At 34.9% G+C, this 19,992-nt stretch overlaps 1 protein-coding gene across 1 annotated transcript in view; it reads right to left on the reverse strand.

Moving 5' to 3' along the window:
- Positions 1 to 19,992, reverse strand: part of Prm (Paramyosin) — a 153,495-nt gene that overhangs the window by 81,428 nt on the left and 52,075 nt on the right. The window contains exons 3-4 of the mRNA XM_081744655.1: positions 8,770 to 8,856; positions 4,469 to 4,635 (exon numbers count right to left, since the gene is read on the reverse strand). Coding sequence (XP_081600781.1) covers positions 4,469 to 4,635; positions 8,770 to 8,856 — 254 coding nt within the window. The remainder of the gene's footprint in view (positions 1 to 4,468; positions 4,636 to 8,769; positions 8,857 to 19,992) is intronic.

A 19,992-nucleotide genomic window follows, 5' to 3' on the forward strand; every position in this document is an offset into this window, starting at 1 on the left:
GCTGTACGTTAAGTTCAAAAACTACACGAATTACGCATGTAACCTATCCTGTAAGTACGCCACTTACAATTTTTTTCAGTGTAGCGCCATTCCTCCACAACGCACCTAATTAGTTGTGCAGATGTCAATTTTGTGCCCTTCAATCTATTCTAACCTAATTCTATAGTACGATAGTGACCATTGACGAAAGAAACGAATTATCAGAGTTTCAATCACGTGTGTCAGGAAGAAATAATGACGAAAAATCATCCTGTTACAAAGTTCGAACCGCTCAAGTAATGCTAAACAAATCTTGTACGGTGACGCTAACCACTGATTTAACCATTAAGAGTCTTCATCCCGGCGAAATTAAAATACCGCTAATTTTACAGCAATTATGTGATATCTTCAAATAGATAAAAGATTATTGAAATATGGAACAAGAGCGCCCTAGACAATATCATTTTGCGTGAGATATCGTTATCACAAGTCACCTAGTGGCTTTCCGTTTTCAGCTGTTTAGAAACGCGAAAATAAATGCCAATTTTCAAAATGGCTCGAAATCGAAAGCAGATAAGTGAGTCGTGATAACGGTTTCTCATGTAAAATAATATTGTCTAGGGCGCTCTTGTTCCACTTTTCGATTATCTTTTATCTATTTGAAGATTTCACATAATTACTGTAAAATTAGCGGTATTTTAATTTCGCCGGGATGAAGACTCTTAAGGACGCAAGGTGGATAAATTAGGAATTGAACTCATCACGGAGCTATTATCACCGAGAAAAACTTTATCCCATAAAGTTCAATGGACATTAAATAAAACGACGCGAATGAAATGTAACAATATCAACAATAGAATACAATTTTTGAAACATAGAAAATAGAGGAAACCCAGTCAAATTTCTTCTGTGCATATTGGGGGTGTTACAAAAACGTGTCATAATATTTTGGGAACAGATTTCTCACTTCAAAATAAGAAAAACAGTTCATATGAACTTGTGCTCAAAAGTGGATAGTTTCAGAGTTACAGGGTGTCGAAAACATGAAACAAATGAACTTTGAAAGTTCATAGCTCCACTACTATGGGACCTATCGTAGTCGGATCAAGAGCACTAAAGAACTGGTCCGTGAACTATGGAAATATCCAGTTTAAGAATGCTCCAGGACTTGTACTTTTAGAGAGGTAGGTGGAGAGAGATCGAGTACTCACAAACAGCCTCTCCAAAAATGACTGTGCAAGTACCGCAGGTTCTGAAACATGGATATTTGGATAGTTCTCATACTAGTTCCTTAGTGATGTCTTGAGCCCACTACGATCAGTGCTACAGTAGTAAAGCTATGGACCTTTAAAGTTCATTTTTTCACGTTTTTGTCATCCTATAACTACGAAACTATGTATTTTCGACTACAGATCTATATGTACTTTTTTCCTTACTTTGATATGTGAAATTTATTCCCAAAATATTGTGACAATTTTTTAACACCCTATAGATATTACATCAAGGGTAAATAGAAACTCCCATTATAATTGACAGAAGGTAACATTTTTTTCTCCAGATGGGATATTTCTTTGAATGAAATGTCTTATTTCGAGTCAATGATCACATCTCTGTTCATTATTGTTCAGGAAATAAACTGACATGAGGAAAAAGATTTTTGATTTAAAATTCAGATTTCTGTTTTATCTACTTGTACAAATGTGAATTATCAAAATCGCAGATGGTTATGGATCATCGCTTTATTTCGATGTCCCTTAGCAAATATCCTGCAGGGTTCTAATAATATAAGTGAATATAATAACTTTTTGGGTATGATTCTGGCTAGATTTCCAACTTACGACCCGTCTTCGTGAACCTACTAAGATTAGTTGTCGGATTTCAATCTAAAAGGAATAATACTCTTGCATTTTAGATCTCACATTTCAAAATTTAAAACATATACTTTTGTACAAATAGGTTACACACTGCAAAGAATCTGCTTCGGCGAAGTTTGTTTAACACGCTGAGAAAACAAAACGTATTACTTCCCCAGTCAAAGAATTTTGTATAATGTGCATTGAGAGCCTCCATGAAAAGGGTACTTGTTTGTAGAAACAAATATAACATAAAAATAATCTCCTCGTTTTGGTAACGTTTTAATGTACTTCTAAAGTAGACGTTTTAAGTCATCTATATATAAGAAAGAGTCAAAAGATTTTGTTGAAACAATTACCAAAAATTCTTTACAATTTTAAGCTTCTCTCCACGCCTTCCTCAAATATTATGACAGTCCTAACGAATACCATAATACAAGAAATTTGCTTGATGAAATATATGTTATCCGGGTTTCGGCGAAATTCCAACACAGTAGATCAACTCGAGGTTTCACGTCGAGATGTACTTATGTTGAATAGAAACTATGTTTAGCTCGTAGGGTGTGGCTCTCTCACCAGATGTCTCGCCTGTATGACACTTTGATACAAACATATGAGCTATTTTATTTTTAGACACGCAATTTTGGATTCACCATTCCGGATTCTGTTGCGTTTTATTACCCCTCCTATATCTAGGGAGCATATCAAAGTTTGTAATAGTATTAAAGAAAAAGAACTTAGGATTCTTTTAAGTAAATAGTCCACTAATATTCGTAATATCACGTGACGCATAATTGGCAAAGATTTTGTTCCCAGTGCAAAACAAGAACAGAGGTATGCTGGATATAGAATGGTGCCAAATATCCAGGTTAAAAAATAACAGTAAAATATTGGGCACCCAATATTCACCTGTATAAAATTCATTGTTTTGATTTGTCTATATTTATACACATGTGTTTGAACTCTGTTTTGTCTTCTTGAGTTTCATAAGTAAGCAATTTTTGAAACTGATTTCATTATGAGATTTTACATTTTACGTCTTCACACTTATATTCTTGTGCAGTTCACGTAGAGTATTACAAGTTTGTGGTATATTTAAATTCGATTTTGTTGGGAAGCAGCATTTCTCATCTGGGCGCAGGTGTTTTCATTTGTAAGTCAAACACGTTTCTGTAAGGTTAAAAAACCGGTTTTACTTGCTTTGCAGCAGTTCGTAAGTTTTGATTTTACCTATGGCTTCACTAACTAAAACCTTTATTAATACCAATTTCACTATTATCACAATTTGTATATGTGTCTTGTTGTTCCTTCGCCTTATAATTTGGATACAGTACGATACATTTTGGCAAGATACACTATGAATAATTAGTAAGGTTTGTAGTTCAACATGTCACTATCATACTTCAGATATCTCAACAGCATGGAAGTGCATGGATGAGTGAACATTCTGGTTTTCTTCTACCATTCTCATTTCTCATAAAGATAAGTGTGTACAGTCAGAAACAACGTTAAGTATAGGTTGAAACTATCATTTCTTATACCTCCAATCTATACTTAATATTGTTTCTGATTGTACTACTATTCTACGTGGACTGCACAAGAAAATAACTTCGAAGAGGCAAAATATTGAGGCCAAGTGCGAAATCAGTTTAAAACAAATGCCTATGTAAGATCAACGGAACCTTCCCACAAGATGTTATTTATAAACAGAATCCTTAACAGAATAAGGAAAAATCAGTATTACGTTTAGTTTAATTCCGAGAGTACAGTAATAGTAAGTATACTGGTGAAATAGTTTCGTCCTTTGCAAACTGAACAGTAAGTATTTCATAAATTTTATGTATAAAGATTCAGAAACAAGATTCGGTTATATACTGACTACAAAATATACAACGGAATAAAATTAAATTTATTTAAAATACAGTACATGCACATCATAATCAAGACGAACCCTTATCATAATCGTTTCCAGTATAAAATGGACATTGGATTTGTAGCTACATCTTTGTTAATAAATTCTAGAAAGTATTTCGTATGGATACAAACTTTCTCCCATAACTTTCAGGACCTGTTTGCCATAAGCTTAAGCCTCGTCTATATTTTGTTTCGAGAAATTTCTCATAATTCGGACATATTACTGATCTAAAATTTATTTTCATATTTAGTTGAATGCTTTGTGATCCCATGTATTCGGTATTCATAAATGATTTTATTTTATGTATACAGAGCAGAATGTTCATGATTCATAAGAGTTAGACTCTTTTACTTTTAGAGTTCCTTTCTAGAGAATTCTTAGGTAATAGAATGATAATGAAGTTGTAATTTCTTAAAGAAAAAAAGAAAGAATTTTAAATTGGGAAGGTAAGCTTAATTACAAATCTTTTAAATGTTTGTTCTACACATCTTAAGCTTTTTATTGTTCTCAAAGTAGTTTGTGTCAATCCTAACACCCCAACTTTCTGTCAATTGTAGAATAAATATGAATAAAGCAATTTCTTGCTTTAATTTAAATGATTGTGTTTTATTTTCTTAGTGAGTTACCTAGAACTCGGAAAAGAACTTCGAATTTCTGATTATGAAGTAAACAAATCCTCTAGCTAATATTACATGTATGATAGGAGGAAATAATACCTTACCTGGCTTTCGCTTTTGCCAGTTGGTCGATTTGGTCTTGGAAATCGACCACGATTTCCTGGTGCTTTTTCCGTAGAAGGTGAGCAGTTTCTTCTGATTCCAGATGGACATCTTCCAACAACTTTCGTAATTTGGCCAACTCTGCATCGCGTTTCTTGTTGATTTCAAACTGTAAGAATCAAAGCAGGAAACTTCTCTGTGAATTTGTTGACATGATATATTACTGATAACTTTTGCAATAGTTGGAGAAAAATGTAGTAATATGTGAATCTCTTTTTCTATAGGTCATCATCACGTCCAATAACAATAATAATCAGTGGCGGCTCTTGAAGGAGGTGTACACGAGCATTAGTACATTACATCCGTGATTAGTGCCCTTCCCATTGACTGTTGCGATAAAATTCAAATGTTTACCGATATGGCTTCCTTCAAGACCCGCCACTGGTAAGACATAATTGGTGCATGGAAGAATTAGTCGTTCCCTTAACATTTATATTCTCAATGCTTTTACCTCATATGCACTGAGTATAAGGAAACAGAATAACCAGACATTACACACAATCAGATTTTAAAATAGTAAGCAATATAAAACAATAATGCGAAATGCGTGAAATACATGTTCATACACCGCTTGAATGCTACATTTTTCTTTGTCTTTGCGGTATGTGTCTAGGGAATTAGGAATTAGGTTTCTGGGCTCTCGGCATCTATGGCCATGTTAACCCGTCACTAGGATTAGGATTAGGAATTAGATTTCTGGGCTTTCGGCATCTAAGACCATGTTAGCCCGTCACTAGGATTAGGATTAGGAATTAGATTTCTGGGCTTTCGGTATCTATGGCCATGTTAGCCCGTCACTAGGATTAGGAATTAGATTTCTGGGCTTTCGGCATCTATGACCATGTTAGCCCGTCACTAGGATTAGGATTAGGAATTGGATTTCTGGGCTCTCGGCATCTATGGCCATGTTAGCCCGTCACACATATGAAGGATGACGTCCCCCGCGATCAGAATACTTGAGAAATTCGAGAGGAAGAAAGGAAGCGGCCTGGGAATTTTATGTGAGATACCATCCCAACATTTGCCTGGTTTCAATTAGGAAAGCCCAGGAAAATTTTAACTGAGGATGGCTGGCCTTAAAAAGCTATTACACGTTTCCGGACATGTGTCCCCACCGTATTATTACCTTTGTTTGAAATTACAAAGCCCTATAGAAAAACGATATAATAATAATAATAATAATAATAATAATAATAATAATAATAATAATAATAATAATAATAATAATAATAATAATAATAATAATAATAATAACCATAATTATAAAGATTGGGGCCATAGTGGCTTAGTGGTAGAGCGCTCACCTCTGTGTATCGGGTAACTGGTTCGATCCCCCGCCAAGTAAGTTTGTGGTGGACAACATCGTGTCCCTGGGTTTTCTCGGGATTCCCGCTTCCTACCGCATTCTCATTCCACCAATTCTTCCATCATCGCTCACTTGCGTTAATCATCCGCCTCCCTTACAAGTAAGGGACCATATGGTTGTCGCGCAAATCAGATGCAGACATACGCCATCTGATTGAGCATGAAAAGATATGGAGAACATAGAAATTTAAGGTGCTAAGGGACATAGGGAGCGGAGCGAGGAAAGAGGAAACATTGATTGTCGGCAAAATTGAAGAAAATCAGGAATGAAGGGAAAAGTTAATTTCTTGCAAACAGGGAAAGAAAGTCAACTAAAAGAACGAAAATAAACATAACAAGGGCATCAAGGACGAAGAAAGATCATATCAGGTTTGCCATCCGGACCGCAGTGTTGCCAGCGCTGTATAACATTGATATGGAAGATATAGCACAGTATAGCAATTCATGCACAAGGAAAAAATATTAGTAACACAAAAGACAATTAAAAAGACTCTGTACACGTACGTGAAAAGGTTTAACGATAGTCATGAGTGAATAATATACATGAGGGAAGACAAATATAGACATGAAAGTGAAGGGGATACACATGATAACACAGAAACTAAAGTGTTTGGGAGCATCGTTCCATGATGATAATGATGATCGGTGTTCTGCCCAAAGGCAGATTGTGACGTTTGCGTTTTTCAAATGTGGCTACTCCAATGAACATCCTGGACAGTTTGAAACACCTTCCGCATATTGCTTTGAAAAAGGACTCACAGAGGAATGCTGCAGAGACGCGTGTGACAAGCTTGCTTTCATCCGCTGTGCTCACTGCGAGAAATGTTTGTGTGTTGACCACGCATTCATTCGTGATGTTAACGTCAACTGCAATTAAACTACAAATGGTGCGTACTGTTCTCTATTTTCCTCCATTTGTATTCACGCGGGTGTAATATTCACTCACGACTACGTCAAACCTTTTTACGCACGTGTACAGAGTCTTTTCAATTGTCTTTTGTGTTACTAATATTTTTCCTTGTGCATGAATTGTTATACTGTGCTACATTTTCCATATCAATGTTATGCAGCGCTGGCAACACTGCGGTCCGGATGGCAACCCTGGTTTTGATCTTCTTCGTCCTTGATACCCTTGTTATGTTTATTTTCTTTATTTTGGTTGACTTTCTTTCCCTGTTTGCACGAAATTAACTTTTCCCGTCATTCCTGACTTTCTTCAATTTTGCCGACATTCAATGTTTCCTCTTTCCTCGCTCCGCTCCCTATGGCCCTTAGCACCTTAAATTTCTGTGTTCTCCATATCTTTTCATGCTCAATCAGATGGCGTATGTCTGCATCTGATTTGCGCGACAACCATATGGTCACTTACTTGTTAGTCTATAGAGTATAATCGTGGAGCATTAAACTGAAAGATTTCATTTCATTTCTTTTTATGAAAGGGAAAAGTGAAGATAATTCGTTTTCAACCACCAATAAAGAGATTAAATTATTTCTAAATGGCATCTACATGAATATTGTCACTTATGCTTAATTAGTACTTAAAAGTGTCTCCCCGTACTCCAACATCTATCCAATTTGTTGCACTTTTACCGCAGGATTCTGAAACATGAATATGACTTTATTTTGTGACTGTTCCAAACTAGTGAATGAAATGAGGAAATGCTGGTTGATGTAGAGACTTACACAGAACTTAGTTTTCCGGGTTACGGGTCTTGTAATTCACCACTACTAGAGTGATGGTCGTACAATTAGGTATTCCTTTTTATCCTGGACAAGTAGCAAACACTCAACCGTTCAGCACCAGGCAGCAATTGCGTTTCGATGACATATGACAAGGTGGCGCAGGAAAACAAGTAATTTTTAATTGACTTGAAATGCACTAATCAACACACGAAAACGATACCTTGAATGATTTAGATTCATGTAGAAAGTATATAATTAACAATGACATTAGCTATGCAACTTACATGTCACTTTACTTCCTGAAGATCACATCTGAAAGATGTGTCCCATCTTGGAATACACATTATGATACAAATATGTTTTGGAAATTCACTGGAATGCTCAGTATATTATATCTTGAGGAACGCCATTCAGTCCTTCTTTAGCCCTCAGTTTCAGTTTAACGATGTTTGCAGGACGTGAACTATACTCTTTGCTTTCGAAATGCCCCTATAGATTCTTCACAGAGAGAAATCGCACACACAGAATTCAGGGGATCTCTGAGGCCATAGAATGTCACTGTTCTTATCAAATGCTTTTACAGCGAACACACGTTCCACACAGCTTTAATGCTTCATTATTATTAAATGGCAAAGTATTCTTAATGGTGTCGTCTCGGTCCCAAACAAATGCCATCCATACAGTGTTGCTAATTCTAGATTCCAAATTTCCCGTTTCCCTGTGCCACTCTGTATAAAGTGTCCAAAATTTTGTCATTTATAATATTAGTGATTTTTATTTTTTTAATGAAAAATATGCCATATACATACCCGCCATATTTTTTTTAATGAGTCAATAGGTCTTAAAGCAGTCATTTCTAGCTGAATGCTCTGTGACGTGACGGTTAACTGCTTGGTTTCTCAGTAAGAAGGAAAGAGCTTACTGGCAATCCGACATTGATAAAAGGCAGCGGTGATGGGAAGAAAGTAACATGGATAGTGCAGTAAATGCATTTGCAGGCAGGTTATTGATGCGGAACCGTGACTACATTGCCAATACTTGTTCTTCTACATCATCTTCTCCCTTTGCTTGTTAATTGTGTTTCTGCTTTTATCAGACTGTAAAAGTACGCTTTTCCGTCATATAAGCTTGTAGGACCTATCTTAAATCTAGAACTAAACATTCAACATTACGTATTGGTACATAAGTAACCTACCTGACTTTCTGCTCCACCTTCGGCCTCTTCTAGACGCTCTGATAACTGAATGACTTGGACGCTTAAATCTGCCTTTTCTCGCTCAATCTGAAAAAAACAAAATAACGTAAAATTTTAAGAGCACAGTCCAAAAAATAATGAGCATAGAAACTTGAGATATTGGAACATTGTGTAAACTTTGTATAAATCGATTACCAATTAGTTCAGTTTACCAATTTAAAAATAAAGTTATAAAGTTATAAATTACGAATCACTTTTTCTATCAATGATTGGCAGTAGTTTGTGCGGTACTAAAATAGATAAGTGTGACACTGTTAGAGTATGTGTGTTTTCTGTTAGGGATTCATGTGACACTATTAGGAGTATATGTGTTTTCTGTTAGGGATATATGTGACACTGTTAAGAGTTAGTGTATTTTCTGCTAGGGATATGTGAGACACTGTTACGGGTATGTGTGTTTTCTGTTAGGGATATATGTAACACAGCTAGGGGTATATGCGTTTTCTGTTAGGGATATATGTGACACTATTAGGAGTTAGTGTATTTTCTGTTAGGGATATGTGCTTGGACTATATGTGTTTTTTGTTAGGGATATGGGTGCAACTGTTAGGAGTATGTGTTTTTGTTAGAGATATATGTGGCACTGTTAGGAGCATGTTTATGTTTAGTTAAAGATATGTTTGACACTGTAAGGAGTATGTGTGTTTTTGTTAAAGATATGCGTGACACTTTTAGGAGTATGTGTTTTCTCTGTTCTAGATATGTGTGACACTGTTAGGAGTATGTGTGTTTTCTGTTAGGGATATGTGTGACACGGTTACGGGTATGTGTGTTTTCTTTCAGGAATATGTGTGATACTGTTAGGAGTATGTGTGTTCTCTGTTAGAAGTATAATTGTCAAGGTTAGAAGAAGACAAGTAAAATTACAGGGTGTTCGGAAAGGCTTTATACACCTGTGATTTAATCGAACTCATACCGGTGTATAGAGCCTATCCGAATACTCTGTAGAAACAGTCTCCTAGTTAACAGTGTATTTTTAAGATACACAACCAAAAAAAATGAAAGGTCTGTTCCAGTAAAATAAAAACTATAATTTATTATTGGCAACCCAGGATATACATTTTAACGCCATAATAATTCATATTAATTTTTTTTCGAAAATTACGCATGAGACCTTGTTCTCAAGTGTCTCATTTTGATTAGCTCAATATGATTTATTGATTAGTATATATATCATATTTGGACAGTTTACTCCGTTAAAAGCTAATAATAACACAGACTAGTGTATATATCCCTAGTGTTCGTCCCTAGGCTCCTTCCCATTTCTCTATTTCTATCTATTAACAGGACTATTGTAACCCTTAGTAATGTACAACTAAAGACTGCTTTTCGTGTTTCTTTAGTTATAGATGTGAGACAGCATTTTCTTAAACTACGACCTTATATGCATCTATCGTCAAGCGAGGAATAAATGAAACAATCAATGAATCAAGTTTTCTTGGCAATTACTGTATTAAAATTACATTTATATATCATTGTGTGCGAATAGCAATCTTAGATATTTCGTACATGTGACAGTTTAGGAGTATGTGTTTTTGTTAGAGATATATGTGGCACTGTTAGAAGCATGTGCGTGTTTAGTTAGAGATATGTTTGACACTGTAAGGAGTACGTGTGTGTTTTTGTTAAAGATATGCGTGACACCTTTAGGAGTATGTATTGCAGATGTATGCTTACTTAGTAGCCGAAATACAAATTCTTTGCGCAGAGGACGAGATTCCTGGAAACATTGAGCCCCTTTCCCCCTTAGGATACGCATGAGGGTCGAGTTTAGACTTAACGGCACCGGGTGTGTCACTATCCATCTTAGCGACCCCGACAACTATATGTTTGGACACTAACATTTTATTTTAATTTTGTTACAAAATCATATGAAAGACGGATTTGTTAGAAAATCAATTGAAGAAAAATGATTTTGTAGAAAATCAAATGCATCATTAAAAAAATAACTGAATGACGATGATTTTTTAAAAAATCAAGTTAAGAACTAAGGTGGCTTTTAAAAGATCAAAGGAACGATGATAGTGATAAGAAAATGTGCTCAAAGCTAATGAAAACCCTTAAACAACCCTTCATTTATATTTGCTGGTTTGTGACTAAACAAACTCAGAATCGTGTTATATTTTGTCTCGTCAGATTCCCCTTGTTTCATGTAGCGGCAGTTCCGCCATTTTGCAGAAGTCTGACGTAAGATTCCGTTACGAACACACACATTTATTGATATCGTTCGTACGAGTGGCAGCAGACCAGACACAACACCTGCAATAAGAAAGCTGATATGTACTGATTTTTTTAAGTTTCGTTTACGTCCTGAAAATGTCTACCTCTTGAACGTGAAAGAAACAAATGAAGAAGGAAATAGAGGTAAAAAAGAAACGGTCTCTTGTTAGAAGAGTGAGTTATTTATAGCAGAACTGTTATGTGAGAATAATTGACTTCAGCACACTGCATCAACACTTTATTATAGACACCACGCGCACTGCACACCCACAAAAAAACCTGACACTCAAATCTGAATTACTTTTAACACCAAAGCACAGCTGCAATATTTAAGTTTTTTACAACCTATGTTTTGAATTATTGGCGATCTTTTTCATTGTGTAGGTAACCCATTGACCACTAACGCAGCAGTTATTGACTGTTCTTTATTAAGTGGGTCGAACACAATTCTCATAGGAACAAAGACAAAATTAAACATTGATAAAAAATGAAGAAAAAATGCGTGTACGGCACGTGACGAAAGTAAAATTAAATGCAACTATCTTCTATTTTTATAGAAGTCTTAAAATTTTCAAACTTAATAGTGTCTAGGCTCTGTTGGAAATGTTAGTTTAACAATGTTTTTTGCTAATAAGGGAAAGGCGATATTCGTATATTCTTTTCAGTCTTAAAAAATATTATATAAATTCTTGAAGGGAAAATATATGTGTTCGGTAAGACAATTTCCCTTTTTTGTGCACCTGATGTTATTCCCTATAAGCTAACTGAGATAGCGAATTTTTTGAACTCTGATTTTTTTGCAAAGATAATAGAACTTATATACCTCCTGTTTAGACGACAGCAAACGTCCTGCAGAAAGAATGTTACATCGGGAATCGAACTAATGAATATTAGTGTTCGAGTAATAGGTACCATGAACACACTATAAAATTTTATATCAATGGTGTAGGGCTAGTATGGGTGTGGCTGCTTTCGAGTCTATTCAGGTCGCCGGAAGGATTTCTTACGACACAGGAGCTGAGACTATCTTGTCTCGAAAAGGTGTCTCCCCAAGAGATATCTCGTCTCGGAAAGTGTATTCGTTCAAATTGGAAGAAGTCTCTCTTGTTCTGGATCTCGTCACGAGAATTTTGTGTCCTCTTGTTTCGTCAACAACACTAGTCACCTGGTCAGACGAAACCTGACAATCAGAATTGAAATTTGGGTCACGCGTACAATAAAGATAACCAAGGTGCCTCGGTGACTTGTGCAATGACTGTTGTGGATACATTTAAGGATCGGAATAACGTAGACAAGGACTACAGGAAAAGAAAAGTAGATTGGACATTGAATCAAGTTGGTATTATCCATAATCAACTACGCAAATCTTAAGACTGTCTATCGATTCCGCTCTCATTTTCCCACATATTTCAAAATGATGATAGTAATAATAATAATAATAATAATAATAATAATAATAATAATAATAATAATAATAATAATAATAATAAGAAGAAGAAGAAGAAGAAGAAGAAGAATAAATTCTTGTAGACAGTGAAAAAGTATTATGCATTAGAAATTTCTATTTCCTTCGATAGATGCCAACCACTGGAGAAGATTTACCGCCATCACACGGCGAGATGTGTAACTTTTATCACCTTTGTTTCAATGGTAGAAAATGAGATATGGATACCCAACATTTGAGTCACCGTTACTTGTTAAGATGTTAATGAATTGACTCCGTTAACGCACTCAGCCGAGATAATAGCTCTAGCTATGTCTTAACAAAAAAAAAAAAAAAAAAAAGGAAAAGGAAAAGAAAAAGAGAAAAAAATAGTATTCAAAAATTCACTTTCGTTTAAGAGTTGCCGTGTGGGCTAACGGATGGATGTAAGTTACCATTACTTGTTAAGATGAAATAAAATGAAATCTTAATTTTATTGTCCCACGGTTATGCCGACTATGCTAAAGGAGACGGTGATGATGAGAAATGAATGAAATGGTGGAATGAAGAAAGTGGGAGGAGACGGGGGATCCCCGAGAAAACCCACGAACACGGTGTTTTTCCACCACAAATTTCACTTAACGGGAGCTGGGATCAAACCCTAGACCTCACGTACCAGAGGAGAACACTCTACCACTCAGCCACCGCGTCCCCGACACTTGTTAAGATGTTAATGAATTCACTCTGTTAACAAGCCCATGTGAGATAATCATTCCAGCTATATAATGCAAGAAAGTAAATTCAAAAATTCCTTTTTGTTCAAATTCATCGTGTAACTAATGAACTACGTACGGACGAAATAATATTACAATATTTGAAGTCTCACTTGCGTGACTCTAATAACACTAAAAAAGGGTAATTATTTAGTGCTTGGAAAATGCTACTTACTGAAAGCGGAAACATACAGTAAAATTATTTCTATACGGGAATGCCAAACATGATATACAGGGTGTTTCAAAACAACACCGACGACATTTCAGAGGTGATTCCTGACACAAAGAAAAAACAAAAAAATAAAGACGAATCTGAATGCAGAAATCCGTCATTTTGGAGTTATAATCTGCCGGAAACATGAGAAAATGAATTTTAGAGGTCCATAGCTCCAATAATATGAGACCTACCGTAGTCGGGTCAAGATTTCACTTAAAAACAAGTATGTGCCCTATCCAAATATCCAAGTTTCAGAATCCTGCGGTACTTTTGCAACAATTTTTATAGAGGTAGTTGATGAGTACTTCAAATTATGTGCCCCTATCCAAACTTCCTTTATAAAAATTGTTGTGTGAGTACCTTAGGATTCTGAAACATGTATTTTTGGATAGCGCACATATTAGTTCCCATATTAGTTATCTTGGTGTCAGGAATCACCTACCAAGCATTGTCGGTGTTGTTTTGAAACACACTGTGTACATAACTTTGTGCAGGCAAGCAAAATATCAACTTTATGTGTTTAATTTAAAATACTGATGAAAACCCAATGTGTAGGCTATTGCCAAATAGAGAACTTTAATTAAGGTTTTATGAACTTATTCGACCATCTCGATGTGGCCAAATGCCGGAGCGAAAAGCACAAAATGGCCAGAAAGCAATATAGCGAATATAGCGTATTTTTCCCTCCTCGTATTAACTTCATTCAGAAGTTTGAAATTCGCTTGTATGTTCAAATGTACACATCATATTTTGCAATCTTCTCATAGAAATAAGGTTACATATCAGCATCTATTAACTGCTGTTCTGAAATGCAATTGGTTAACTTTTCTTTTCAAAAAAATTACTAAGTAGAAACGTCATCTTTGATGATCCAGAACTCGGAAAAGAAAAGTCTACACGGTAAAATGTCCCACATGTATATTAAGCAAGTCAAAAAGTACCTTTGTGTTAGCTTTGGATGAGATCAGATCAATTCTTTCGATTGCATATGCTATATACTGTATACTCACAGTCCTATCTACAATTTTAATAACCCATAACTCGTGACCCAATATGCAGAGAAAAATATTTACCGTGCTTACTAGATCATGATTTCCTTCCGTGACAAATTTGGATAAGATCGAATTAGTTGCGTAGATTGCATGTTTTGTATATACTCAAACTTGTTCAAATGTATTCTAACTAGTTCAGAAACAAACAAAAACTATCTCAAACTTGTTGAAACTAGTTTACAAAGACAAACTAGTTCAAACTTGTTAAAACTGCTTCATAAACAAACACAAATTTGTTCCAACTGCTTCATAAACAAACACAAACTAGTTCAAACTTGCTTCAAGTAATTCACAAACCAACACAAACTAGTTCAAACTTGTTCAAACTAGTTCAAAAACTTCAACAAAGTAGTTCAAACTTGAAATTTGTTGAGTCAGAACTTAAGAAAAAAGTTTGCATCAGAAAATACTTCACATTCCTAGTGACTAAGTTAAGATCTATTTCCATGCCTAGTTTGATCACAACCGGAAGAGTTCTTTGATTGTCTACGATAAACACTACCTTTGTCATATTTTTCCTTTTAGAAAAGTCAGATGAAATACAATAATTGAAAACAGATGAGATTGCCAAACATTCATTATATAGGCCTATCATCAATGCAAATCTATCAGCAAACAAATCCACGAACAACTGAACTGTCTAAAGAAAATATGTCGACATAAACAAGAAATAAGAATTTAATTTTCTCATAACTTTTAGAGCTAACTGTTAAGTTCAACAGCCGCTAAACTCGTACGGGAGGTATTTCGTGGCGTCAAAACATGTGGGAACATTTATCGCCTACTTGTTGAACTAGCTAATGGATGAGACGGATTCCAACAGAACGATACTCTTCCCCTCTTTCTGTGTTTCTCTCTTCTGGTGAATCATGGAAGACAAACAACAGGTTATTTTCGTCAAATCCGGTTCAAAGACAAGAGTGCAATGCCAGGTGAGGCCAGAAATGAAAAATTCTTTCTTGAGAATTGGAAAAGTACTTTGAATTTCTTACAGGTGACTAACAAGCTAAATTTGGTAGACGATTGCAGGGGAGGATCTAGCCCGGAGGCGAAGGGCCTAGCCCCCCAGTTTCTTAAATGACAAAAATAATTTAAGATATTATTTATATATTTTTGGAGGGTTATAGTAAACTCATGATATACCCATCACAGTGTGGGTTCTCGTTGCCCCCCACTTTTTACCTTCTAGATACACCTCTGGACGATGTTTAGGCAATTTGTCTTATTATTGCTGAAATCACTGTTTATATTCCAACAATGTTAACCATACTCGATTTCTTGAAACACTAAAGTCGTCCGTTTATTTATTTATTTATTTATTTATTTTTTTGATCGAAAGACACAATAGCTATATTTCAGTCAAATATATTCATTTTGGCCTTAGACCCTATATCTGCAGAAGTATATAAAGTGTATCCAAACCCGAACTATCACTTAACTCAGTATGATGTACTTATTCTGTAGAAAATACGAAAACTCGATTTAGGGTCCGTTCAAAAATTTTGTGGTCCCTGATCCAGAACCTAATTATTGGGCAATATCACAATCTTTTGATCCATTTTTGTTTTTTTTTTCTAAAATTCTTGTTTGAATGGAGTCTACTTCAGAAAACATAAAAGAAAGGTTTGAATTTGTACCACATAAAACTATTTTAAACTGTGAAGCCATTCTAAGTACAGTCTGCTGCGATATAGTGTCATTATCAAATTACATTCTGGTTTTGAATAGTTGCCCTTTCGAAGCCAAATTCAAAACTACTGTGTTATATATTTATTTAAAACAGTTCTTTAAGTTTTTGTTAGACTATTGTACTTAATTGATGAAGCTTCAACTAAAAATAAGTGATTAATTCAACACTACTTCCATAAACCCCTTCCATATTATTAGTTTTCTCGCATTTGTCAAGAAAATGTGTTTGTAATGTTTGTTTCAATTGATAGACATAATGCACTTTCGTTCACAATAAATGGATGGACTACACGTAGTGACAATCTAACATATCTTAACCCTTTTACAGGGTCGATTATTTATAATATTAGCACTGCCACGGGATGTAATAAGAACCCCAAGAAAAATACGTCTCAAAATTTCATTTGTAACATAATTCTATTTGTGTGTGTGTGTTTTATAAGTAAAGTGAACATTTTCATTAACATCAGTTCAATTTTGAAATAACTTTTTCAGCGGGACGAGGACTTGACGCGACAACCAGTTAAAGTAAACTTACGTATTTTCTCAAAACAATTGAGAATGATAAGGCTTTATATTTTGATACGAAGAGTGTTAGCTAGAAGTGATAAAGTACCGAAGAAAAGGATGTGTGAGATTTTCTGAACATTAGTGTGTTACAGTACAAAAGGACACATGGCACAATACACTTCCTAGTATAGAGAAAGTGACAACTATATATTCACTTAACCAAGCACCAAATGTCCTGCACCACATCCGCATCCAGTAACTTTAACATTTTCAGTAATCATTTGAGATAACGAATGTGAGAAATTCCTACAGTTCATTACACTCTGACCAAGCCGTCTTTCTCTTGGTGAATCATTAAGAATTAAAACCAGAAATTCCGTTTATTTTGGAGCCGTGATCTATAGATGAATACACAACAACAAGAGAAAGTCAACCACAAAACAGTAACGTCTTTTGGGAACGTGACAAAATAAGACTGGTACTTCGCATTTTTTGAACGTGACGTCATCAAGAATCTAAAAATGTTCTTACATAGGATCATCAAGATGGCGAGTGATTGTGGAGGTTAAGCTTTCTTTCTCAAGACCCACGACGCCTGCCGACACACCGAGGAAAATCTTGGAATGTTTACTTTAGTTATTTTTGTAAATTAGATTCATTCTCTAGGCTTTATAAAATTCGGAATTTGTTTCAGGAATTTATATTGTGGAAGAAAACTGATGTTTTTACATTTTATTGCGCACAAAGAAGATAAATTTTATACTTGATATATGAGTAAATAAATGAGTGACAGAATTTTCTACGCTTGCAATGATAGAAAGCAAAGCGTGATATAAGAATGCAATTCCATCAACAAAATGTGCGGTATGGGAAGAGCCAAAATTATTCAAATTTGCAATAAACTAGCTGAAATTGCGCCCAGTACACAGCGCATCATTCACATATCAGCATGAATCTCCTTGTCATTTCTCACAACATCTGTACATGTCCCTTTACAGACACAAGTGAAAGACATCTTGATAAAAATCTGCAAGGAGTACCATAAATCTGCAAATCTGCAAGGGGACATTTTTTTTATCAATATCTCCCACCGTTTGCAAGATGTGAGCCTACTTCCGATTGGAGTTTCTAATTTATGTATGATCAGTGCTTTCTTTCTTCTTACATGCAGTATGTAATAAGAAAATACGTTACATACACAATTAATTATAATGTCAGTGATATATGGTGTTTATTGAGCAAAACACTGCAAACAAAAAACATTCGTCATAGACAGGAGAAATGGTTATCCTTCGTTTATCATTATCATTTGGTCATGAAACAAACGCCCAAGTCATATGCTACTCCCGTATACAATTATGTGGTGTTGGAATGTATAACTCTTAGGATATGACGCTTTACTTTCTCAAAATTTCAACAGGTTCAGCTAGTCTATATATTTAAATGCTAGGTTTATATGTTTGTCTCCAATCCTTTTGACAATGAGATATTGAAAACCACAAGTACAAGAAACATGCCATTTTCACTGGTCGATTCCAAATTTTGTGTAGATTGTCCAGCTCTAATTGCATATTTAAAAACTGTGGCCTGTATTTCATTATTACATCTTTAGAGGTACACTGGAAGTGTTGGAATTAAAAAAAAAAAAGTAAAGCATAATATCCTATGAGTTATACATTCCAACACAACATAGTTGTGTTGCACAAGGGTTGTATATCTCCCAGGCGTTTGTTTCATAGCCAAATGGTAATGAGAAACGAAGGATAACCATTTCTCCAGTCTAAGATGAATCTTTATTGTTAGTAGAGTTTTGCCCAATTAACACTATATATCACTGACATTATAATTAATTGTGTATGTAATGTATTTGCTTAATACATACAGCATTCAAGAAGAAAGAAAACACTGATCATACATGAATTAGAAACTCCAACCGGAAGTAGATCAAATGTTGCAAACGGTGCGAGATATTGAAAAAAATAATCGAAAAAATCTCCCCTTTGTTGTATTCCTTGCCGATTTTTATCAAGACGTACTTCATTTATATCTGTAAAGGGACATGTACATACAGATGTGAGAAATGACAAGGAGATTCATGCTCACATATGAATGATGCGCTGTGTAGAGGGCGCAAGTTCAGCTAGTAAGAAATATAATTTCAGTTCGTTAGTTATTCATTTAGACTGGTTATTCACTGTCCTGGAGAAAGTTATTTATTCACAATTACATGTGAGGAATTTAGAAGGCGGTAGTTTCTTTTTTAATCTCTTAAGATATAGATTTTAAACAGAAGATTTTAGTGTATTTTTATTACTCAATTGAAATAACTATTTAAGAACATTATAAATGGTGATTATAATATTGGTTGTTTACAACTCAACAATGAAGATAAATTTGAAAAGTCCTTAAAATAAAATCTTAAGAATATCCGTCCTTGCAATAGCACCAATATTACCTATGAAACTTGTGAAAATAAGCTACAAAATGCATTTGAATTATCAAAATAAACAGAAGAGGAGTGCCATCAAGAAACACATAATAAAACAAAGGCGCCAGAATTTGCTTTATCACAACCAGTGCTGTAGACAAAAACAAACTGGAATTCTGAATGGAGTAGATTGCAGTGACATCTACCGGAAAGCCACATAAAAATAATATCAACAGCATTATCTGGTGGAAAGAAACAGAAGCATAGGAAAACGAGTAGAATCGTAATTTTGAAACATGTACTGACAAATAGAATTTGACAGGAGAATACTCTGGATTTTATATTTTCGATAAAATTAAACACTCAATTATTCTTTGGCTTTTATGTTAAGAGGTTAACCTAGACTGTACAACTGCGTGAATATTGCATTGACATTTCTGGGTGTCTCCGAGAATTTATCTAAGATAATATCTATGTTTTAATGTATACATTATTTATCCTGTAAATTTAGGAAACTGCATTTGAGTGGATTTATCAAATTCGAGAACTACTTGTTACATCTTAGCCATTGGTTCTCTATACACTATGGTTCTCTATACACCGTGTTCAATTTCGAGCTGTAATTGATTACATTTATTCTTTTAGTTTTTCCAACCAACTAACTCGAGATTACACAAATAGTATTCCTCAAATCTAAATATGATTAAAAAGGTTTTCTATAGGGATTCCCGGTGGAGACACTCGGTCGAAAAACTGTAAAAACTTTTTTCAGACCAGCCATCCTGAGTGAGGTTTTCGTAGGGTTTTCTCATTCTATCAGGCAAATGCCAAGATGGTATCGAACATACAGG

This window comes from Thermobia domestica, chromosome 17 (assembly GCF_964235325.1).
Source record: "Thermobia domestica chromosome 17, izTheDome1.hap1.1, whole genome shotgun sequence".
Classification (NCBI taxonomy): domain Eukaryota; kingdom Metazoa; phylum Arthropoda; class Insecta; order Zygentoma; family Lepismatidae; genus Thermobia; species Thermobia domestica.